General features: G+C 41.9%; 1 protein-coding gene across 1 annotated transcript; it reads left to right on the top strand.

Annotated features, from left to right (window-relative positions):
* Nucleotides 1-51: 51 nt before the first annotated feature.
* VPS35 (VPS35 retromer complex component) lies at nucleotides 52-24,258 on the top strand. Its single transcript, XM_030227505.2, has 17 exons — nucleotides 52-129; nucleotides 6,900-6,998; nucleotides 8,355-8,451; nucleotides 8,952-9,075; nucleotides 10,384-10,566; nucleotides 10,850-11,063; nucleotides 11,792-11,875; nucleotides 12,308-12,417; nucleotides 15,402-15,498; nucleotides 15,590-15,738; nucleotides 16,233-16,440; nucleotides 16,949-17,104; nucleotides 18,737-18,859; nucleotides 19,730-19,909; nucleotides 21,045-21,284; nucleotides 21,981-22,124; nucleotides 23,367-24,258. The coding sequence occupies exons 1-17, from the start codon at nucleotides 127-129 to the stop codon at nucleotides 23,544-23,546; spliced, it is 2,391 nt and encodes a 796-aa protein (XP_030083365.1). The 5' UTR covers nucleotides 52-126; the 3' UTR covers nucleotides 23,547-24,258.
* Nucleotides 24,259-24,787: the final 529 nt, after the last annotated feature.

Here is a 24,787-nt window from a genome sequence, read left to right as displayed (position 1 = left end):
AGCGCGGCGCTTCCTCGGAGGGGGCCAATGGGCGGCGCGCGGCGGCGGGGAGGGGCGGGGCGGGGCGGTGCGCGCTGCGCAGTCACATGACGGGGCGGTGCTGGCGGGGGCGGCGGCGGCGCGACCATGGTGAGGGGCAGCGGCCGGGGGGCCGTGGGGTGCCGGGAGCGCCTGCCGCGGGCGGGGCTGCGGCTGGACCGCGGAGCCGGCGGCCGAGGGACGGGACGGGCCCGGGGCAGCGCCCTGAGCCGCCGCGCTGGGCCGGCGGCGCTGCGGGCCCGGCCGGGTGCGGGGCTGCAGCGGGCGCGGAGGCCTCACGGTCCGGCCCGGGCGGGGCTGGGGTGCGGGCCGGGCCCGCCGTGCCGGCGGTAACGCTGCCCGCGGGCTGGGCCGGGTCACCGCCTCGCTGCGTTCTGCCCGTTTGCTCCTAGGGGCGCAGGGAAAGGCGGTGTTTTTACCGGGGAATCGCCGCCGTAGCAGCGGTCAGTTCGGTCAGTTTCGCTCTCTTTGGCCGTGCTGCCCCTATGTTAATCCCGGGTTTGTGGCATTGCCGGTTCTGTGCACGCGTGCCTGCGCTCCTAAGCCTCCAAGACTGCTGTCGTAGGCTTCCCGAGTAAACTTCCTTTCTTTTCCGGTTGTGCATTGGTGGGCGCAGCTCATTTGAGCTCTTTGCCGCAGATGTTGGTGTTTGTTAGGCAGGGAGGCAGCGAGGTGAGGCTCAGCCTCTTCTCCCAGAGTGTTAGCAGTAGGACAGGAGGGCATAGTCTTAAGATGTGCCGGGAGGTTCAGGTTGGATATTTGGAGCAACTTATTCACCAAGTGGGTGATTAGACATTAGAATGGACTGCCCACGGAGGTCGTGGGGTCACGGTCCCTGGAGGTGTTTAAAGAAGGACTGGGCACTGGACATGGCACTCAGTGCTTTGGTCTGGCTGACAAGGTGGTGTTTGATCTTTCCAACCTCATTCATTCTGTGAAACCTGAGATTTCCCCGTGGAAGTAATGCACACTGAGAAATACTTTTCAATCCTCAATGGAAATAAGGGGACAATCAAGTTTCCTAGTAAAACACAAGTGTCTTTAAGGCACCTTCAGTGGTACGTAATATTCAGTAAAATTTTAAGCAGCACATGCTGTAACCACCACAAAGCGTAATTAGTCTAAGTGTGACATGTGAATAGTACTAACAGTATATAGATAGTGGGGCAGAGAATCACTGAATGCTTTATAAACAGGGGTTTGCTCAGTTCTTTGGCTTTTGGAACAGACTTTTTTTTTAAAGTTATAGGTATGTTGATCTCTGTATCTTTGGGCTGGGCAAAACCTGTACTGTTACTTGAAAGAGGAATACTGAATTGGGTGAATGAGAAATGCTAAATCTGTATAGCCACCACTCTCTGTTCCCCACACAAATATTTTGTGCTGGTCAATTATTCAGCAATGCGACTACTTTTCTTTGCCTGCCATTTCCATGGGAACTGGCCAGACACTTGTCTGGTCTCATGGCTTCTTTCTAAGAATAGCTGTTGTCAGGTGATTCAGAAAAAATAAAGTTACAGATGTTGAACATGTGATAATCACAGGTGTTAAATACGGGATAATTCCCTCTACTAAATTAGGCTCCCCTGTGATTTCCTGTGGCTGAGCTTGGTTTAAACCTTGAAGCTGAATGCTTAAGTACCTTTAACATGACTTGTTTTAAGAGGGCTCTGGCTGCTTTTGATCATACCCTGAATAAAAAGTCCATCTCTTTAATACTTAATAGTTTCTTGTGGCTTCCTGTAGTAGTAAGTACCAGTTTCAACACGTGAAAAATGCTTTCATCTCTCTGATTTATCTCTGAGCTCCTATACTGTGATATGTGATAGAAGTTCTGGAGCCTAAAGTGTTGCAGAGAAATGCTTCCTGTATGGTATAAAATGCTTATGCTTTGGTTTTTGGTTATTTTTTTTGGTAATTTCCTCAGTATGTTAGCCAGCAGTGCACTGTGTGCTGTAGGCTGGCAGTGTCCTGATCTGCTGCTGTAGCTCAGCCCTGCTGTCTCTTGGGCAGCCCCATCTGAAGTGTCTCAGCAGTGGTGTGTTGGCAGGTAGCCTCAATAGCAATGGGAAGAGGCAGGAAAGCCTCCCTGGTAAATGTCATTTGTTGTGGTGTTCAGTACAGGTGGGTGAGCAAACAGAAGGAGCTGCCATGTGGAACAGGCTGTAAGCACATCAGTTACCTAAAGAAAAGGACTTCTGGAGATTAGGTGAAAATGCACTTTAGAATGGAATGGAAGCACAACTTTTACTCATAATTATTGATACTCTGCATGCAGCTTGAGGCACCTGTGTGTCAGAACATGAGCTTTTAGCCTTGACGAGCTCCCTGGAGCTCTGCTGTCTTGCAGTAGTGTGTCATTCTTGAGTACTCCAAGGTACCAGATTTTTAAGTGAAACAAGTCAGCACATTGGTTATTATTTTGGGCCCTCTCTGGAGTGCAGCTCAATGGCAAATACGGAACTAAAAATGAATCTCATGGAAATGAGTGTTATAAAATGAGTAAATCTTGCACAATAGGTGCAATGTTTGGTTTGTATGTTCAGGAGGAATTGCTGTTATGAGGGTAGTCATGATCCAGAATAATGTTTATGGCTGTAGTAATACATTTCCCTAATAGCTATCTGCAGGGTAACTTGTATTAACTATTTTAAAAAATTGTTTTTCAAGGCAACTTACAGTTTAGTTTACTAGCCTTTATTAAAAAAAAAAAAAAAAGCCAAAGAAACAAAACCTAAAAGGAATGAAAAATACACAAAAAAACCCCATACTAAAAGCTAGCTTTCCTCACACCCCCCTTCCAAGTTCATCTGCTGTGAGTTTTGACTTCCATGACTTGCATGTGGTAACTTATGCTGGCCCTGTGTTCAGAGCTAACAAGGCTTCTGTCTCTTGTGCAGAAGCTGCTGGTGCACCTGGGGGAGGCAGTTCTCTGTCCCTTCTCCACTGCTCACCTGCTTCCTCATTGCTTCAGAGGAAAAAGTGAGCAAAGCAAAACTCTTCACATCAACTTAGTTTTTTTCTACAACATTGGCAGTGTATCTAGTGCGGGTATAGCTCAGACATTTCTAAAGTCTAAATAGCTGCATAATTGGAGCTACAAATTGCTTCTCTTGTGCTCAGGCAGGGGTTTGTACCTTATTGTACATGCAGTTGACAAGGCAGGATGTTCTGTACTGGTGCTTTTGTCCAGGGTCAAAGTGTCTTCCACTTCAAAAGCTGATGTTCAAGATTGTTTTTGTAGATGGATCTAGTTGCTCCACAGTTGCTTTTTTGATAAAATGACACTTGAAAATACCATCATATGTTACTAGGTTGGTAATTTAAGTGTAAGATACAGAACATAAACAGCTTTATTCAGCATGGAATCTGCCAGAACTGTGTTGTGATTCATTGTGTGCCCTGCTGGATCTCACTGGTAGGCTTTTGCTACATGTTCTTTCCTTCATCTTCCTTTTGTCACCACATCCTCAAACTTCAGGCATGTGTTAGTAGTATATGTGTGTCTTGATGTGATCTTGTGTATCACTTGATAATTACCAGGTTATGTTTGGGAACCCCTGCAGTTCTAAAGCTGAAAGTAGCTTGTCTTCTGAAGTTGGAAGAAAGAGGTAAGCTGATACATATTCAGGCTTGGAAAAGTAAAAAGTTGGAACTAGTTCACTAGTGCTGCTGTTAAGATGTTTTCTATTCCTACAAAAATAAAGCTGGTACAAACAGCCCCTCAAGTGACACCACTGCTCCTGTGCTATGCTTTTGACAGCAGTGTAGGTGATTGTGCTACCTGTGCCACTCAAAAATGCTGCAGTTGTCTTTTCTTCAGACGTGGAGTGCCCTTGTAGTCATTTAGTCTGATCACCTTCTCAGTCTTCAAATCAACACACACACAAATTGAGTTTTCCTATTTCTTAATTTTCCATATCTTTGAGATATACAGAAGAAATAAATCAATATCTTGTTTTAGTATGAAAATGCTTCTTTTGATGAATTCAGTACTTAGTTGCAGTGTTGAATACAGTGTGGGACCTGGCTGTTCAAATTTAGAGCAGAACTGGAAGTATTCTCTGTCTTCTGTTAATGCAGACAGAGTTTGATGTAAAGCTGACACTATAAATGAATGAAACTCCAGTTTTTCCCCAACTGAACTACAGTGGCTAAACTACAGTGGCTAAACTACAGTGGCTAAAGTTATCTAAGAAGATACAAATGTGTCTGCTGGGCTCATAGCTGGTATCATGAAAAGGATAGTTCTGAACTTATAGCCATGATTCTATAACCTACATATTTGCACACCAAAAGTAAGGAAACCAATGCACATGGACTCAGCCAAATGGGTTTGTCGCAAGTATGTGTATGTTTCAGTAATGCTTTGGCTTGGTGTTGCTGTTAAAAAGCCTTGTTTTCACAGCCCTGCTTGCAGTGTTTTATGTGGCTTTAGGCTGAACCAGGTAATTGGTAATCTGTTAATCAGCTGGGCTTGTCTTACAGCTTTTTAGATGGTTTACAGCCTAAACTGCTCTCCCAGCACTGTTTGGCCCCATGAACAGCTGGGGATGGAAGAGCAGGGCTGGTGCCTGTGTAAACTTCATGCCCATCAGGATAAGGGGCCTTGGGAAGTTGTGGTCAGTGTTAGCATTGCTGCACTGTTCCTAGCTGTGCTTTAATAGAGATTTGATGTGGTCAGAGCATATGGCATTCAGCTCAGTAGTGATTTATTTTCTCTAAAGCACTGGTATGGATTCAGGGGACTGTAGAGTGTAACCAGTGTTCTGGCATAGACATTATTCAGCAAGTCTGTTATGTGATGTTCTGATATTGATTACTGCACACTAGTCCCTGCACTGTCATTTTGTGTTCCTTAAAAGTCTGATCTGCCATTGAATAATTAAAGCTTAGCAATTACAGCAAACTTCTGCTGGCAGAACATTCTTGTTACACAGTGTGAGGTTGTCTAAGGGTTTGTAACTATTGAATTGCCTGGGAAATAGGATCATCTAACCACGGTTGCTGCTTTTTCCTTATGCTTAAGTCATTTTTGGAACACCTGCGCATTGATTAATTATGTAGAGAGAGAGTTTTGTAAGAGGTGGAGTCACTCTAATTAGCAGAGATGGCATTTTCGTTGACTAAATACATTTTTTAATTAGTTATTGTGCATAGTTGGAGTATTACTGAGGCACACTGACTCACAAGTGTTTTTTGGAAGGAACCTTTTTCTCATATAACCTCCTTGAAGCAGGTTTGTCACCAGTGTTGGATCAGATCAGCCTTGGTTTTGTCCTGCTGGGTGATTGAGGAGTTTCAAGAGCAGAGTTTCATTAGGTCACAATCAAGACAGTTAACAGTATTGCAGAGCACTCTGTTTTCTGTATGGGGAAAAGGATAGTGGGAGATTTCAGCTGCAGAAAAAGAACGCAATTAAATATGGGAAATAACAGGGATGTGAAATGCTCTATCACCATTCAATTGGTGTTAAACTAAAACTTGCCTGCTTTAATTAAGGCCTCAGTTTTAATCTCAGTCCTCAACAGATACTTCTGGGTACTCCTCACATGGGACATGTGGGAGTTGGTACTGAAAACAGAGTTTTTAAAAACATTAGCGTGATGTAATTCATGGCCTTCCAGCTTGTTTCTGAAATGCATTAAAAGGAGCAGACCAGAGACCTTCTGAGCACAGTGGATGAAGGGAACAAGTATAAATAGCTGAAAATTTATTGAAGGTGAAGGCTCAGAGAACCTGCTGTGCAAATGACTGTGCTTGGTATTTGTCATGACTAGAGAAGATGTAGCTGAAATACTGCATCAGTGCTTTTGTCTCCAGCATTATTTCAGAGAGGCCATCTGAAAACAAGCAGCAAGATTGAGAGAAGTGGAGATGCTCTAATGAGGTGTTGAAGGCTGAACCTGAACAAGAGGTGGATGGCAGTGTTTCCTTGTAAAGCCTTAGGAGGAAGGCTGGGTGCAGGTGGAGACATCAGTAGGGGTTCTGATCTGAGTTTGGACATCTTAGCAGATAACTTCAAGATGCTTGTGGAAACTGATCTCATTATTCTGGTAGAGGGAGATAGCAGCTGCAGTAGGAGAAGGCCTGTTATAGCTGGATTGAGGGGAAATAGAAGGATGCAATGGTTTTATTTAATGCGTTAAGAAAATGCAGTAAGAACCTTGGAAAGATAAGAGATAGTGGAAGTTTCAGTTGAAGGCATAGAATGTGCCTCTCTGAGGGGAAGCAAGAGTGTCACTCTGACAATGTGACTGGGACAAGACACATGAAATTGTTGTTTCTCTTCAGCTTTCTGATCCAATCTGCAAGTAGCTTCTACCTTCTGGAAGGCACTAACTGTACTTTATCCTTTGCTTATCAGAAACTTGTCCTGAATGGAATGGCATAGCTCAGATAGCAGTTGAGAACTTGTGACTTGTGAGCATAGAAAGCATCTGTGCAGTTGCAGTGTGTGGTCTGGGCACTGCTTTGAGGCTCTGTGGACAGAAGTAATAACAGTGCTTCCTCTCAGCATGGTCGTGTCTCTGCATTCTCTTGGAGCTTTTCTTCCCACATACTTGAACTGGGTTCTTGACCTCTAAATGTTGGAAAGGAAAAGTTGGCCCTGCTCTGCCCCTGTGGCTTTGCTGTCCAAGAAGCAATGGTGCTTGCAGCCTACCTGTAACCTCCCCTCAGGTTTTTGCAGGGCACTTGAACTTTCTCCATCACATGTCACACAACTATTTCTGACAACCCTTGAGTGGTCACACTGCAGTGTCACTTGCAGTGCATTCTAAAGTGTGGGAATCCAGTTTTAGTCAAGTCATAAGCAGCTTCATTGAATTCTGTTTTGTTTGGGTTCTTTTTTCCTCCAGCCAACAACACAGCAATCTCCTCAGGATGAACAGGAAAAACTCCTGGACGAAGCCATTCAGGCTGTGAAGGTGCAGTCGTTCCAGATGAAGAGATGCTTGGTAAGAATGTGGCTTTAAAAGGCAATGAATGCTAGGAATAAAACAGTAAATCAATACCAATCTCTAGTGCTGTGAGTAAAATTAACCCTTTATGTATCTTTGTGCCAGAGGCTTTGCCAATAAATGAGGCAACTGCTCATTGAGAGTGAGCCTTGGGTATTCTTTGAATGTGTCTTCCTGATTTTGCTCCAGTATTTGACAAGATGAGTTAAAGATGTCCCTTTATAATTTACATGCTTGCATTTAAGTAAATCTAAGATGAACTTTATTATGAGATTATTGTTTATGCCCACCATTCTGTTGGGTTTTTTTTATGTAGCCTTTTCTTGGTGTGACTGTCAGACTGAGAGGCTGCTGATGAATTACCTGCTGCATAGGATCAATTTTGTACTGATTAACTGTAGACATACATGTGAATTCTTCTGTGACTGGAAAACACCACGGGCTAGTGTTGTGCTGAGATTTTTGTTTGGGAATTGTAGCCAATTCAGGCAGATTATGTAATCACACGTAGCTTTCTTGGGTTTGAGAAGCCTCAGCTTTTATTTGGAGAAACTGCTTAAAGTTGCAATGAAAACTTAAATATTCCCATATGTTCTCGTGTAGTTAGCCAAGCCAGCTTTGTTTGCAGCCAAATGACAGTAGCAAGAAGTGTAACACCTCTTCGAGTTTTGTGCTCAGTGGAATGCTTTGGAAATCTTCAAGTAGCTGCAGCTGTGCTTTTCACTGCTATCTGTGATTAAGTGGCAGTATAAATACACTAAGTGGATCACACTAGCAATTCTTTTTGTTCTCCCTCAAAACTTACTGCTGCTGCTTATGATGGGTTGCTCAAGTCTGTAAAAGTGGTAGATTAGAGGTTTGTGGTTGTATCCATTGATGCCAGGTGATTAAATGCACCAGAAGTGTAAGTTAGATGCAGACTAGTAAGGGGTGGCTTTCAGTGAGGTGTTCTTTGTGGGTGAGAAGGAGGGGAAGGTGATGATGGCAGTCTGTGTTGTCTGTCTCCTGGAGCTTTCTAGGAGATCTGTGAGATCTGAGCAAAACAACAGACCAGATTTGGAGGAGGGGAACAAGTTCTGTTTTGCTTGCTGGATAGAATCTGAGTGTTGAGTGGAGATTGCTGCATAAGCAGAATGATTTCAGATTTTTCTACCATTAGCAGTGTGATTTATTACTGTAGCTCTGTCTTCAGATGCATCTTCTCATCACCTCAGGTAAAATGTTCACGTTGCTAGCATGGGAGGTGTAGTATAAGCTAGATAATAAATCACCTGAGATTTTTTTTCATAGATAAAAAATCCTGCATTTGCCTAGTGTCATTTCTAACAGACTTTTCTCTTTCCTTCTCTGAAGGACAAGAACAAGCTCATGGATGCTCTGAAACATGCTTCCAACATGCTTGGGGAGCTGCGGACTTCAATGTTATCTCCAAAGAGCTATTATGAGCTCTGTATCCTTTCAGGAGGAAGCTAATAGTTGAAATGTATTTGGGATACTCATCTTCTTTTTTTGGTGCAATGGTATCTTGTGTCAGATACTTTTTACCACTTTTCTCCTCAGAATTCAATTATGTGTATATTTTGTAGGAGAATATGCACTTTGCTCATGGTTTAAGTTCAGTTTTTCTCTCTGGTATAAAACAGGTCTCTATTGTCTTTCATACCTTCCTCTGGGAAGTTTCAGGAGTCTAATTCTAAAAACAAGATCAGCTCTTTAAAACAATTCTTTTATTCCCAGTTTTATTCCCTTTTCTAATATGCTAAAAACTGATCAAAGGTTTGAGGTTAATTTTGCACATTTATCCCAATCATGATTACTGTTCAGAAGTACTGTTTGCTTGGGCATATTTGTATTTGGTACAGCATCTTTATTCCTGGGTGTGAATGAGCAAATTACTGTGAAAATTTGTTGTAGACATTCTCACTTACAATCCTTAACTATGAGGAAAAGACATGGCTATTTCTGATGAGCTACACTACTTGGAAGTCTACCTGACAGATGAATTTGCTAAAGGCAGGAAAGTGGCAGACCTTTATGAGCTAGTACAATATGCTGGAAATATCATTCCAAGACTGTAAGTGTGTGTATGTTGGTTTGTGACTTTGTTTTTTTAAATTGGTGAATAGTTGTCCTGCTCTGGGTTCAGGCAGTGATTTCTTTCTCAATCACTTTAAAATGGTCAATAGTATTTCTGCCTATCTGGAGTGGATTGCTGTGAAACTTCTGAGATTAGGCCCAGAGTGCAGGTGCAGGTCAGTTCTTCCTGCCAGCGTGTTAATGTTGCCCATGACCAAGATGAGAGCACTTCAATCTTGGAATCAAGTTGGCTTTTGGGCAAAGAGCTGGTTAGTGGAAGATAACCAAGTGCCATGCTCTGATCAGGTAGCATGACTCTGCATTTATTAACTGTTTCAGTTATCTGAGGATCTAGATCTTACCCTTCTCCCACACAGTAATTGCTTCATAATTTTCTGCCTTTTTGGAGAGTAAGAAGTGTGAGAAGGAAGCTGAAAGTTTGTGACTTTACTTTTAGAGTCTTTGTGTTTCTGAATTACTTTTCCTTTTGGTAAAGTGTTATCTTGCCAGAAATGATACTTGAAGGCCTGCGAGGCTTATATTTAAATATGTGACTGTTGAGCTGCAGTATGTCTTTGACTTAGTCGCTTTTGGGATTTAGGTTTTGCTTCGTACTCAAGTTTTTCATTCCTGACCTTACCTTCATGCCAGGAACAGGCTCTGGACACACCAGACTGCATCTTCATGCAATTTCTGGAGTTTGGCTGATGGCTACCACAGGGTTTTCACCTCTGTGTAACCATCAGAGTTGTCTTCCTGCCTGCTTGTAGCCTCTGGTTCTCCCTGATGAAAATTGTGGTGCTTTCGTGGAGGTCCTGTGCATGGGGCACAGGAGCAGGCAGGGAGGGGTGAGGCCTCTCAACTGAATACCTTTGGGTTCTGAGTGCTGTAGTTTTTTTCTTCTAAGCTGAAGGGGAGTCCAAATACACTGGAGCAGCAATCTTCTGTATCTCACATATTCCTGCTGCCTGTTACCTGATGCAGAGGTGCTGAGGGAATGAGTACAAAGACAGTAGTTCTTATTCTGCTAGAATACAATGTGAGAGAGGCTTAACTACTTCCCCTTCATAGGTTACTTATCTATATGTGTCAGAACTGTTTTCCAGCTTAGTGGGATGCTAGAAGTATAAATGCAGAGGAGGATAGGAGTTTTAAGCTGACTAAATATCCAAAATTATGGGACCCAGGTGATAATTTATTGGGGTTTTTTGTGCTTTGGTAATCCTGCCATAATGGACAAAAGGAACTATTGCCTTTGTGATGTTGTTACATTATGGTTTATTGTTTGACTCTGTGCCTTTTGCAGGTATCTGCTGATAACAGTAGGTGTTGTCTATGTCAAGTCATTTCCACAGTCCAGGAAGGATATTTTGAAAGACCTGGTGGAGATGTGCCGTGGAGTGCAGCATCCTCTTAGAGGCCTCTTCCTTAGAAACTATCTCCTGCAGTGTACCAGGAATATCTTACCAGATGAAGGCGAGCAAGCAGAGTAAGAAGGATGGGCTATAACTTAATGAAATTACCGTTAATAGAGCTTATTTAAATTTTCTTTGTGACTTACTTCAGATTTGAGAGAAGTAGATATGCTAGAATTCCATGGACTTGACAGGTATTTTATCCATTAAGAATTCCCTTCTAGTTTTAAATTTCCTCACAAGTGAGGATATGAACCTTTCTTATGAACCCAGAAATCCCACCCTCTAACCTTATTAAAACTTGTATGTTCACCAGTGGCTGGAATGATGAATTTCTGCTTTTCTTATCAATTGCAGTGAAGAAACCACTGGAGACATCAGTGACTCAATGGATTTTGTGCTGCTGAACTTTGCTGAGATGAACAAGCTGTGGGTGCGAATGCAGCACCAGGGCCACAGTCGGGACAGAGAGAAAAGGGAGCGAGAGAGGCAGGAGCTGAGGATCCTCGTGGGAACAAACCTGGTCCGCCTCAGTCAGCTGGAAGGGGTCAATGTGGAGAGATACAAGCAGGTGGGATGGCTGTCCATTCTTCCTGACTTCTGCCAGCTTTTTCCAAACTAAACGAATTTGGACTTGTAGATGAGCAGCTGGAAGTGTTGTAGCTTTGCTAAAAGTTCAGTAATCCCAGTGCTTCTCAAACTCTTCACCCGAGGAAAAGTTGAGAATACTGGCATACAGTGTGTTCTAAGGCCAAGGACATGATTCACACATTCTCCTCTAAGTCTGTCTGTAACACTGACAAGAAAATCTGACCTTTCCTTCCTGATTCCCATTTTCCTTGCAGAGTAATGGGTTGGTCTAAGGGATGTATACACATCTGGTGTTCTGGGATTGATTTCACAAGTTGTGAGGCTGTGCTTCCCAAAGCATTCAAGAGAACTGTTACTGTGTGAAATGACAGTAAAGGAAATGTATTATTTAAAATCTGTCCCTTATAAGTTCTACCATGGTGCTGCTGAGACCCTGGGTATGTGCCAGCAAAGTCAGTAGCACTGACTTAGGAAATCAAAGCTTGCATGATGTATGAAAGGGACAGACTTATGAGATCAGTAGTTTTTGGGGTTTTTTTCTCTGAAGGATGGAACTGCAGAAAAATGGGACTTCTTACCAGAAAGTCTTTAGAGAATCAGCTGAGAACTGTTAGAAATTCTCCTTAGCTTGGATTTAAATGTATGTGTGAATATCAACTTAGGAGGTAATTCTAAAATCACTGCAACACCTTTTCCCCCCTATTCTAGATTGTTCTGCCTGGAATACTGGAGCAAGTTGTGAACTGTAGAGATGCTTTAGCTCAGGAGTACCTCATGGAGTGCATCATACAGGTGAGCTGCTTAAGTTCAGTTGCAGTGATGGGACACAGGGACACTTCTATACACTTAGTCAGATTCAGGCAGCTTTCACATCTTCCTCATGGACTGGAAGACTTCATCACTGGGACTGATACACAGTAGCTTGTTCTGTATTTTTTACCAGATGGGCAGAGTGGAGATTTTGTGCTCCTTCTGTTGCAGTAGCTTGTAAGCATCTAAGCAGTAGTGCCTGTGTTATGAGTTGTAATAGAGAGCTGGGCCCTCGAGTTACCCATTTGTTTTATATCTCTTGCTTCATGCATTTCCCCAGTCAAGGTCAGCTTCATAAGCCAGTGTATTTACTGTGTGGCTATCTGCTTTAGAATTATTCTGTTGCATTTTTCTTCTGTGTAACAATGGGCAAATTCAGTTTATAACTTGATGACTATTGATCTAAAACTTCAGGTTTTCCCAGATGAATTTCACCTCCAAACCCTGAACCCATTTCTCAGAGCCTGTGCTGAGCTGCACCAAAATGTGAATGTGAAAAATATAATTATTGCTTTAATTGACAGGTGAGTGACCAAGGGGGTGGAACTTGACTCAAAATTAAGTTTGTGTTGTGCACAAGCAGATGATAATTCTTCTATCATTTGAATATGTTTAATTTTGTATACTACTTCGCTGTTTCCATGTCTTTCTATCAGCTGTAATTAAAGCTGTGAAGAATATTATTTCTGTAACTTCTACTCTCTGGACTCTGCTTTTACAGCTTACAATGAAACCTGCTTTATGGACCAATTAAACTTGTAAACAGATTAAGCCAGGAAACAGCCCATTTAGTATTGAGCAGTCTGATGCTTCAGAACTGCAGTGACAGCAGTGCCCTGCTTTGACAGCCATATCACTCATAGGTACCTCTTGAAATCTTGAAGATCCTAATGGCTAAATCATCTGTCAGGAATACTTTACCTTGCAGGGTCAGAGATCAGAGAACACAGCCGTGCTTCTTCAGAACAGAGCTAGTAGGAAATGGAGCTACCTTCTTAATTCTTAGCTTGCCACTAGCATCTATACTGTTCTCTTAAAAGCGTGTTTTTCCTGTGGAGGTACTGCTTAAAACTGCTTGCACTGAGTTCAGATTTGGGGGAGAAATCATAGAATCCTTTGTGTTGGAAAAGACCTTTAAGGTCAAACTGAAGTTTTAATTTGTATCCTGAAAGGAAACACAGATTTTCAGTGAGCACCTGCACTTTCTTACTGCAGAAAGGAAGTGCACTTGGATGGCTTGTCTCAGGCTGTAGAAAAGCCTTGTCCTTTGCATTTGCACCCAGGCATGTACATCTGGTCCATGTATGGAGTTCAGTTAGCACAGGGATCTTAGGTCCCCCTGGCATTCAGCATTGGGTAGGATTGCTGTATCCTCTCTAATGCCTGGAGAGGACATGAGTGTATTGGGCATGACTGGTAGGACTTAGGATCTTAAATTTTTTACGTACCAAGTCTGTAGTTTGTCTTCTCCAGGTTCTGCCAGATTTATGCGTTCAAGACTTGGGTTTTATTGGAGTACCTTTCAGTGTTTGTGCATTTGTCAGAGACACTGTGCTGCCTTTGCTGCCTTCATACAGAGATGTTCACAGGAGTTCTTTGGTTTCCCACACTTCGATGCTGTGGCTGACATTTTTGTAATTCTGGTATCTTAAAAAAAACCCAAAATTGTAAACCCCAAACACCACAAAACTCGAAATCAGTTGCCTGTAACTGATTTCTGAGACTATCTTGATTACTTCTTAAAGAGGTCATGGGATATTTTGCTAGGCTCTTTACACTGGAGTGTGGCAGTGTCGTTCTTTTGAGAAGGCTTTCCTTGTGTAGCTTTTCCTGCCCTGTTAAACTTTGGTATCACGTCCACAGTAAGTTTTTTGTGTTATGTTATAAACACCAATAAGTGACGGACTAGCAGTGACCCTCTGTCCTCCCACCCTTACCACTGCTGGGGTTTGTTGGGCTGGCGTTTGTTGAAGGCTTCCAGAGCTCTCTTTGACCTGTAGAACAAGGGCATAAAAGTGGCAGCATGATCTTTGTAGTATTGCAGCTTGAGATTTTGACTAATGTTCCTGCCATTGTTGGAGCATATGAGTGGATCTGTCCTTGGAATCCATGTGTGTAGGGAGGATGTTGCTCTCGTGTTTGTGTTGGAGCTGGTAGCAGCATGGCCAGGAGCTTCAGTATTGTGTACTTGAGATGTGAAGCTGCCCTGTATAGGTTGTGCCTCTTGGCATTTCTCATCTGTTTCAACTGGCATTGGGTAATTGAATCTGAACATCAGTCACTGCTGAAGAAGCTTGTGAAAATTTTATCCTTATTCCTGTGGGGCTTTCCTGCTAAAGGAATCTCTGCAAGTAGTCTTGCTGCTTTGGGATCTTTGTTGCCTTACTAAACCATTCATGACTTTTAATTATGCTGCCATCTGCCTGCAGCTTGTTCATACCTTGTATGCATTGTAGCATTGCTGGCTTTACACTGGGCTGTTGCCAAGGAAAGCTGCCTTGTGCCTCTAAGAAAAGGCAGTGATTGTTCCTGGCTTTAGGAAGTCTGCTTCTTATCACTGTAATCAAATATAAGAATAGTTCAATGTCTTATTTTTCCTGGCAGTGGAGTTTTTTTGCCTCCTGGTGTTTTCTTATGTGCCTCTTTATTTCAGATTGAGAATCAAAATTGAGAAACCCTGTAGAAAGAATTTTTAAAAATTTAATGCAATGCCTTTTCCTAAATATTTTTGTAGTTATTTTTCTAATTCAGAGTATAATAATCTCAATAATTAGAAAGTCAAGATACCACAGTTGAAGCTTAAGAAGCTCAGTGCTAAGGTGTTAGTCTTCTGATAGTGGTGCTTTCTATCCTGGATCTCATTTTTGCAGAAATGGTGCTTGGCATGACTTTCTCTTAGAGATAGAAATCACCATCTCCTGAATGCTTGCTGGATGGCAATTTCTTGCTCCCACCCCCCAAAACCCAATATTCTTCACTTCTCCATTCCTCTTAAGTTCACTTTGTATTTTGTTCTCTGCAAATAGTGTAAGTTCCAGACATGTTGGTTGGTCTTTAGTGACAAAGAATAGTTAGGTCAGCGTATTCCTTCTGTGTGGTTTTTTCTGGAGGCTGTTTTGTGGAGGATGCTATTGGGTGTCTAATTTCAGTAATATCACTGAATGAATAAATGGAAGATATTTACTCTACCATCAGCCTACTCTGTGCCTCTTTATCTGCTGGAAAAAACAGAGCACTTGCTTCTAGCTGAAGTACATAAGTTAGGAAATGTCCTTCCTGTTCCTTCTTCACCTTGCCTTTTCTGTCAGCACTCTTTTTCAGGACTGATAGTTACCAGGCTCAGTTGCTCATAAGGCTTCTGACTTCCATTAATTTCCTTTTTGCTTGTAATAGAGCTTCCAAATATACCTAAATGAAATGCTTTTTCTGCCAGTCCCTCTTTCTGCTCTGTGTTTGAGGAGTGGAAAAGCTATCCTGACCAAGCTGCTTTCCTTGCCTCTGTCACCAGGTTAGCTTTATTTGCACATCGTGAAGATGGACCTGGTATCCCAGCAGATATCAAACTGTTTGATATCTTTTCACAGCAGGTTGCCACTGTTATACAGGTATGTTGGGTATCCCTGCATGCAGTTTTGGCGGTGTTTTTTTGCAAATTTCTGTGTTTTACTATCAGTTTCACGCTGTCTTAAATTTCAGTCTCGGCAGGATATGCCCTCAGAGGATGTGGTGTCTTTGCAAGTTTCTCTCATTAACCTGGCTATGAAATGCTACCCAGACCGTGTGGACTATGTTGACAAGGTGTTGGAGACTACTGTGGAAATATTCAACAAACTTAATCTGGAACAGTGAGTGTCTCATGCATTTTCTTTGGCATGGCAATTAATACCCTGAAATCAGGCCTTCTGCCTTTCACCACGTTTGGTGAGATAGCAGAGCCATGCTCTGGGTGTGTAAGGTCACTGCTTGTGGACCGAGCTGCAGCAGCCCTGATAAACTCCTGGCTAACCAGGACTTGCTCCCCTGTGCATAAGTTGTGCTGTACATCCACGCAACGTGTGTGCATTTTGTAGGCATCCCTCACAGCACTCTAGACTTCTGCTATTGCTGCATTTGCAGCCACACCCTGCTTCTGCTGGCAGCAGCTTAAAACATGCATTTGTTACTGATGTCCCAAAGAGCAAGACTGACTTATTGTGGTACTAGTTTCCTTTCTCCCTTGCACCAAGTTGTTTGGTGGTTGTTGTATACCTCAGAATTGATACTCTGAAGCAGACTTTAAACCTGTCTACATGTGTGAACCATTTATTAATTGTATTTTTTTGCATATATTTTCTTTTAGTATTGCAACAAGCAGTGCTGTTTCAAAGGAGCTGACTAGACTTTTGAAAATCCCAGTTGATACTTACAACAATATCCTGACAGTTCTGAAACTAAAACATTTTCACCCACTCTTTGAATACTTTGATTACGAGTCCAGGAAGAGCATGAGTTGTTACGTGCTTAGCAATGTATTGGATTATAACACAGAAATTGTGTCCCAAGAACAGGTATGATATAGTTAATTTGAAAATCTAGGTATTTAAATGATTGCTCAAAGACCTGCAAACACATTTAGTGACTTCATGCAGGGCATGCTTTGTTTCCTCGCCTGTATGCCCCTGCCTCCCCTGGCACAGGGTTTATCCTGCTTGTAATTCTTCCTCCTTCCTTCTTAAATGTCTTTGAACATCTTACCTAACCTCATCCTAGAGGCTACTTCTGATTTACCACACCTCAGCCTAGACTGTAATCTGTTAGGTGTGAAAAAGACCCTGAATGCCTTTAAAACTGGGTCTGCTATCTAAAGAAGGCTGCAGTAGCCTTTGGAATCTGAATTTCCTCTGCACTGCTGTGCTGCCATGTCCCACTTGTGCTGAGAGGGACCCTTCTTCAGGGTGTAAGGCACATATGCTTGAAGCATCACCACTATGAGGGGCTGTAAAGATGTTCCCAATTGCTGGCAATTTATGCTTATGGACTACTGTAGTTTAAACAGAGCTTCTGTTGCCTTTCCAGGTTGATGCTATCATGAATTTGGTATCGACGCTGATCCAGGATCAACCAGATCAGCCTGCTGAAGATCCTGACCCTGAGGACTTTGCAGATGAGCAGAGTCTTGTGGGGAGATTTATTCACCTGCTGCGTTCTGATGACCCTGACCAGCAGTACCTGGTTGGTGACTGGTGCTTCTCAATGTCTCTGCTCTCTGAACTGTCTCAGTTCTTGCTTTATTGACTGTATAAGACTTGAAGCTGGGAGCTGGGGCGTCACTGCTCTGGCACTACAAACTCAGCAGAGATTGTGTATGACACCTTTAGTGGTAGGATGATATGTTCTTTATTCAGAAAAAGCAGATGAGGACTTAAGCATTTGTTGATTGAAAGTTTTCATCCCATGAGGTGGCAACTGTGTATTTTGTGGAACTCCTAACGTTCTGACAACTTCATATAATGATCTATTGAAAACACAGCAAGTGCTATTTGGAGTACTGTGCTATCTGTGTATTTTGATAACAAGGAAATGCAAAAAACCTCAAAATACAGCTTAGTATGTTTGGCCTTAGGGATATTAATTTCTGTAAGGATGGGGTCTTCATACAGCATGTAGTGTCCTGCTGCTTGGTTCCACATGCTTTTCCTTTCTGCTTAGTCCATCTGTAGCAGTAGATTTGACATGTCCTGGAAATCTGTGCATTATGGTACTTGTAATGGTTTGAGTTGATCTGTGGCAGCTTAATGTAGTTCTGTTGTTAATCTGCTATATCTGGCTTTAGGGAGGTCACTTAAACTTCAAATAAACTGTCTTGAAGTGTGTGTTAGATTAGAGGGCCAGGGATATTCTGTCTATGCCAGATCCATTGCAGAAGCTGGCAGAAGCTGTGCTGGAGTTGGATCTACTGCAGATGGCTATTAGCTCATGTCAGAGTCAGGCCTGCTTAGGGACTACTGTGAACTTAGTTTGTGCCTGAAATAAATGTCACACTGTATAAACAGTGAGAATAGAGCAACAGAATGAAGTGCAAGCTATGCATAACACAACTAGCATTGATTTAGCTTGGCTTTAAGGTATAGTATAAAAAACTCTTCCTTGAAGTGTAATGATACTTGTATAATGGGGAGAAGAATAACTTTACAGGAACTGGAGTCAGTTGTGTTTCAGGACCTTATTACTGGAGTAAAGCAGAAAGGTGGTTTTTTTGTTTTTGTTTTTTTCTTATTGAGAGCAAAGCTTCCCTCAAAGGAATGCTGGCACCAACGAAATTATTATGTCTATCCCAAAAGAATTTACATAGCTAGAGATGTTGAAGCTGTTTCTGCAAAGATTCTGAATGTCAGTCTGTTTTTCTCATCTAGCAGTGCTTTGCTTTAATCACGGTGACCCCCTTTAAATGCCATCAAAGGACTTGTCACATTATCTTTTAGGTACAATTCTATGAGCTACTTAACACCTTTTACTAATAATGCTTAATAGCTCCCTCAGCATGGCAAATGCTTGCATCAAATTTTTCTACAATACAGCAGCAGCAGGAAAAATCCAAGGTTATAGGATTTTCACAGTATCTCACTTTAAGTTATGCATTCTGCATGGAAGAGATATGAAATGCAAATTCAAACAGCCTAGTCCAAATTTATTAGCCAGAGTGGCTAACCAGTGTGTAATGGGTGATTACAGACTTCTGTATATTCAGGTTATTTACATGAAATCTACATCTATGTAAGAACAGGTTAAGGGTGGGGCACTGAGCTTCCCTTGAGTGCATGTTTCTGTGAAGGATTCTCTGAGCTCACAGTGCTTCTGTTCCAGATCCTCAACACTGCCCGGAAGCACTTTGGGGCAGGGGGGAACCAGCGCATCCGTTTCACGCTGCCGCCCTTGGTGTTCGCTGCCTACCAGCTCGCTTTTCGCTACAAAGACAACTCCAAAGTGGTAAGTTCACCTCCAGCTTGCTCTTCTTGTATGCTTGCTTGGCTTTATTTTCTTGAAAATGCATTTGGACTGGCTGCATAAGTATGCTCAGACTTGATACAGAAGGCTAATTTTGTTTGGGTTTTTTTCTCGAGGTTTGAATGCTTTTTAATTCAATGGAGATTTTTATCAAGTCATAGTAAATTACTTGAGTGGTTGAGAAGTGAAGAAGTAGAAATTGGCTGGTTTTGTTTATTCAGTAAGGTGACTGATTATGTGCCTTTACTGGAGACCTGATAGCATGAAACTGATTTAAATCTGAATATTGAAATTCATCAATTTCTAAATTGTAGCTGTGTTATTGTAACGTTTCTAAACCTAAAAAATGTGGTAGTAATAAAAGTGTACATTAAAATAATGACTTATCCATTTTGGCTCTTAAATGCTTTCTGATTTAGATAGTTACCTTAAATATGTATTTCCTTTATTGTGGGTGTTATATTGTGAAGAAATAAGTTTAAATGTTAAAATACTCTTTAAAATGAAAGTTTTAAAATTCTCTTCCACTTCTGATTTCTCCAGACTGAACAGAATTTTTTTCCCCTTGGCTAACTAGGCTTTTGCTCAGTTATGTGCTAAGCATAGCTGTCTGAACTGCAGTTCAGTGTAGGCTTCTGAAGAAAGATCTTATGAGCTAGTAGGAAAAATGGGTGTGAAATTTTTGTAAATGCAAGAAATACTTTGTGCAGACCTGCTGAAGCCAATGCTGTACTGCTGGAGTGCATCAGAGAGCAACAGATGGGAGCACTTAACAGTTCTTAGAACAATTGAGTTTCCCTTTTCCTTGTAGCAATGCTCTTGTTCAAGCTTGTACTTGCTTTTCTTGTCTAGGATGACAAATGGGAAAAGAAGTGCCAGAAGATCTTCTCATTTGCTCATCAGACCATCAGTGCTCTGATCAAAGCAGAGCTGGCAGAGCTGCCTCTTCGACTCTTCCTGCAGGGAGCACTGGCTGCAGGAGAGATTGGCTTTGAGAATCATGAAACTGTGGCCTATGAGTTCATGTCCCAGGTGAGTGTCCAGCTGTTAGAACTGGTGTCCTGTGCTGCCTTTGATTTGATTTGGGTAGGTTTGCTGAACACTGAACCATTTGGTGTGATTAAAACACCTGAAATGATGGACAGCCAGTGTAGAAACTCCTCATTTCATTCTTGCTTCCCAGGCTGCTGTGGAATTAAGCTCCATTGCTACTGATTTGAATACTCAGTCTGACAACTGGTATGTTGCAATGCTGCCTCCTGCTCGTGTAGTTGGCTCACTGGAGGAGTGTAGTTTCTCAGCATAAAATGCTCCTTCACTGCTTCTGACTCCAGCTCCTGATATCCAGCTGGTATTGCCCTGACCACAAGCACTCTTTGGAAATTTTCTAAAATCTGCAGTGTTCACAACTGCTATGCTGGGCTTTGCCATTTAAAATCCTTGTATTGGAACCTATTATAAACTACTCTGAAAATCTGTTTGAACTTGTAACTTGGTCTTAAGCCTTACTTGTTGCAAAAACCTTCCCCTCCTACCCATCACATAAAGACCCAATGTGTTCCATGTTATCCATGCTGTTGTTTTGTCCTAATCTTTCCTCTAATACTGCTACTAAATGCATGTTTTTAAACAGAGTTGCTGATAAGCTGGGTTTGCTCACTGTGTTGTAGCAGTTGCTGTTGTAGCACAGTTGTGACCATGAGAGCAGCATGGCAATGATGTACTTTCCATTAGAGATACAGTTCAAGGTTTGTCTATTCTTCATCCATGTAGCAGCAGTGCAAGGGCTTTTCTTACCTACTCTGTCATCACTGACCTGCTGTGAACTTCTGCTCTGTTTTGTGTGTTTCAAAGAACCAAATCTTCGTCAAGGACTGTTTCTGCTGCTGAAGTTCTGTGTCTGAATAGGTGCTTGAATGAGGAAAAACTCAATCTTCAGATTTTATGTGGGATCACACTTACTTGCTATGACTACTTGAATACTATTTCTTGTAAGACTTTTTCTGGTCTGGGGATTTACTTGATTTTACACTCTACATGAAAGATTTTTTTCCTGCCTTTAACAAATGCAAAGCTGGACAGTTTTTTGCTGTGTGAGTAGCAGGTGTGATTTTTTTGTTTTTTTCCTGATGTGTTCTGATTGAGTCTTGCTTTCTCCCTTGTCTAGGCCTTCTCTCTATATGAAGATGAAATCAGTGACTCAAAAGCACAGCTGGCTGCAATCACCTTGATAATTGGGACATTTGAGAGGATGAAGTGCTTCAGTGAGGAGAACCACGAGCCTTTGAGGACTCAGTGTGCACTGGCAGCCTCCAAACTCCTGAAGAAGCCAGACCAGTGCCGAGCTGTGAGCACTTGTGCCCATCTGTTCTGGTCTGGCCGAAACACTGACAAGAATGGAGAGGAGGTAAGAACAAAGTGACAGCAGTGGGACACATCCTGCCTCAGTAACAGTTCTGCCATCCTTCTGTAAACACTTCTAAAGTAGATACATTGCTGATGTAGCTTTGGTTAGAATTCATTCTAATACATGAAACTTCTAAAACTCCCTGGAGTGTAAACTGCATAAATAATGACATGGAGAAAACTCTAATTTAAGGGTGGAAGTAGCAGGCAAGCTTTTGAGTGTCAGCTAGGTAAAGGCTAGTTGACTGGGCTACACTTTGCTTGTATTTATTATATTAGCTCAGTTTGCATGTGAACTACTGAACTTCCAAATTACAGATAAAAGCTGCTGAAGTAAAGGTAAAAAAATCCTCAGTGTTCTTCAGTGCTTGTCACATAAGCTGTTGTAATTTTAAAGAGCAGTGTTTGAAACATATTTTTGGAAGTATGCATTATGGTACATGCTACAAAATTGAGTTAATTGATCTCATAATTGAAGGCTTTCAACAACTGTTCATGCTGCCATATGATTTAACAAAATCTAATGTTGGTGGCAGTCAGGCAGGGTGGGCTTCAGTGACAGCTTGCTCTCTGCAGTTGGTGTAGTTTAGTGTTTCTGTGGCAGACCCCCAGGAAATGCTGTGTGTGCCAAGGGAAGAGATACTGGAGCTCCCTAAGGTTCTTTGATTTCTTGTAACTTTGGTGTTTTACCTTCTAGCTTCATGGAGGAAAGAGAGTGATGGAATGCCTAAAGAAGGCTCTGAAGATAGCAAATCAGTGCATGGACCCTTCTTTGCAAGTCCAGCTTTTCATAGAAATTCTGAATAGATATATCTATTTTTATGAAAAGGAAAATGAGGCGGTGAGTGGAAATCCATTCTCTGTTGCATCTTTTTTAAAGAATGTTTCTTTAAGCTCTTCATTCACACTTACAACCACAAATTCTCTTCAGCTTGCCCTCTAGCCTCATGAGAGGCCCAAGTTCTTGTGATAAGAGAGGAGTCGACTTGTTGTGCTGGTAAAAATATTGGATTAAACTTGGTTCTTCTCACATTGGGGGGAAATGTTTGCAGTTATGAATTTAAATATTGTGAGACTTGTATACCTAAAATACTTTAGATTAAAACTTACTTGAACTTACATGAGAAAGTAGTAGGATTCTAGCTTTCGAGGTACCAAACTTAATGTGTACATAAGGCAAAGAAAATTCTTTACAGGTGTTCATGGTCACTGCTGACTCTACCAGGTTGGTATAAGCTTTAATTTCTCAAAATAGGTATAACACCATATGTACTCAGCTTAAATTGTGTGTGTGTATAATCTGAGATAGTTACCTGATCCATCTTCTGTTAGCAGGTAAAGGAGAGTTATGCAGTTTGAAAAACCTGCTTGGTCAAGTAGAGATCAGTGTCTTCTCTGATGTCATTGACTGAGACCAGACATTAAAGAATATCCTGCAGTTCTGCGAGGAATCCTAAAGAAATTTGAGGGATTTGCTGACTTTCCAATAACTGAACTGGCTTCTCAGTATAGGGGTGCTCTAGTATAGGAGATGCTGTATCTGATGGAGATGAAAATAAAGCTTTGAATTTCAAAGCACTTGGCAGATAGAAAAATACTCTATGGATACTCTGGTGGCCTGCAGTGCATTTTGTGTAGTGCTGAACTTCAGCCCGTAGGCAGCCATGGCTTGTTCTCTAAGAATAACTTTAAATCTGATATTACCATCCTGACTTCTATAAGAAACAATTATCTCACAGTGCATATACAGTCTGATTGTGTGGGCCATTTGTTTGAAGCTTTTTAAATTGTATTGAATACACTGGAAAGAAATGCTGTTGGAATAGTTACCAAGCTAAGCTGTCAGGCTAGTGACAAGTTTTTTACCTTTGCTGGGATGGGGGAATTTCCACAGAACTCTGCAATTGGAAGGGTCCTGTGCAGAACCAGAGAAGGCAGTCCCCAGCAGTTTGTCTGCATACAGTCTTACCAGCATTTTGAAGGATTGTCCAAATACAGAGAGCTTAAAGACAAGTCTGTTCAAACTAATGTCTCTGCACTTGTACACAGGTGGTGCTGATGACTTCTGTTTTATGTTCTGTAGGTGACAATTCAGGTTTTGAATCAGCTTATACAGAAGATCAGAGAAGATCTCCCAAACCTTGAGTCTACTGAAGAAACAGAACAAATTAACAAACACTTTCACAACACACTGGAGCACTTGCGTCTGAGGAGGGAGTCACCAGAATCTGAGGGGCCAATTTATGAAGGTCTTGTTCTTTAGAAAGACACTCACTGTACCTGTTTTCATTTACATACCATGGGTTTTTTTAAGATAGGTTCCTAGGTTGTGCCTTTCAGAAATGTCAAGTTAACATTCATGTGTTCAGTCTGGCACTTCAAACACTTGTGTTGAGTACTCTAACAAATTTGGAAGGTTGGACCAGCAACTACAGGTTTCATCAGTTAGCATGGCTGAAACTTTCTTTGAAATCCATGTGACATGGTAAGGCTCATCAGTTCTGATTTCTCTTCTGTCTGTTCACTGTTGCTTCTGTAGCACTAGAGCTCTAAACTGGCAGTAACTGTCAGCTGAAACTGTGTCTGATCCTTACAGAGCATCAGATTTTTGGGATTATTGTATGTCGAATTCTGCTTGTGCTTTTCTTTTAATGCGAGTTAAGACTAAGTGTAATATTTTTCCCTAAAACTAGAATATATTAATGCATGTTTGGAGAGTTTTAAAGTACCATGTTCAAAAACAGAAGTTATATTTTGCATATTAAGGCTCTGTGACATTCAGTGAGGGCCAGTACTGTGCACAGGGCGTATTTATCAAGATAATTTTGTTCCAAATAGTATAAAAAAATAGAGAAATTGCAATCTATATAGATATGTATAACCTTCATTACTGTAAATTTAGGGGAAAATGCATTACACAAGTTTATTCAGTATCATGATTTTGCACCGGTGAAACAATAAAGTTGCTATTAACACCTGTTGTTTCATGTCTCTTCAGAGCCCACTGTTGAACCCAAAGCTAATGTTGAGCCTTCTGATGAAAGTGAAAGAACTTTGGTTCTGTAGGCACAGAAGAATCAAGGCAGATACCCTGGCTAAGCTGGGCAGCTGCTGGCATTGTGAATGTGGGAGTTTGTGATACAAAGCCAGTGTTTCTCCACGAGGTGCTGAGATGATGTGTGCTCACATTTCAGAATGTTTTTATGACATGCTTGGAGTGAGGAAGAATCCTACTGGATTCTGTGCCAGAGAGTGACAATTGAATGACAGTGCTGTAGGGAGCTGAGCAGCAGAGCACAGCCAGTGGCAGCTGCTGCTCAGCTGGTCCTGTCCATGGGTTAATGCTGGTTGCTGGAAGTTCTGACCTGTCTGGTTTGCCCCGGCTGAATGTGGTGTTCTAAAGATAACTGATTGCATTGCATTACTCCTTGAGTGACCACTGTTTTCTGAAAATGTGTCCTGCCTTGATTGGATATTAAATGAGATTTTGGTGAGATTGTCTAG

This window comes from Serinus canaria, chromosome 11 (genome assembly GCF_022539315.1).
Source record: "Serinus canaria isolate serCan28SL12 chromosome 11, serCan2020, whole genome shotgun sequence".
NCBI lineage: Eukaryota > Metazoa > Chordata > Aves > Passeriformes > Fringillidae > Serinus > Serinus canaria.
This window is presented reverse-complemented; position numbering and strand designations above follow the sequence as displayed.

Excerpts from the sequence above, each read along its gene's own strand:
- VPS35 (XM_030227505.2), top strand. Across the intron at positions 11,064-11,791 it reads ATGTGGAGAGATACAAGCAG|ATTGTTCTGCCTGGAATACT; the intron begins GTGGGATGGCTG and ends CCCCTATTCTAG. Across the intron at positions 11,876-12,307 it reads TCATGGAGTGCATCATACAG|GTTTTCCCAGATGAATTTCA; the intron begins GTGAGCTGCTTA and ends CTAAAACTTCAG.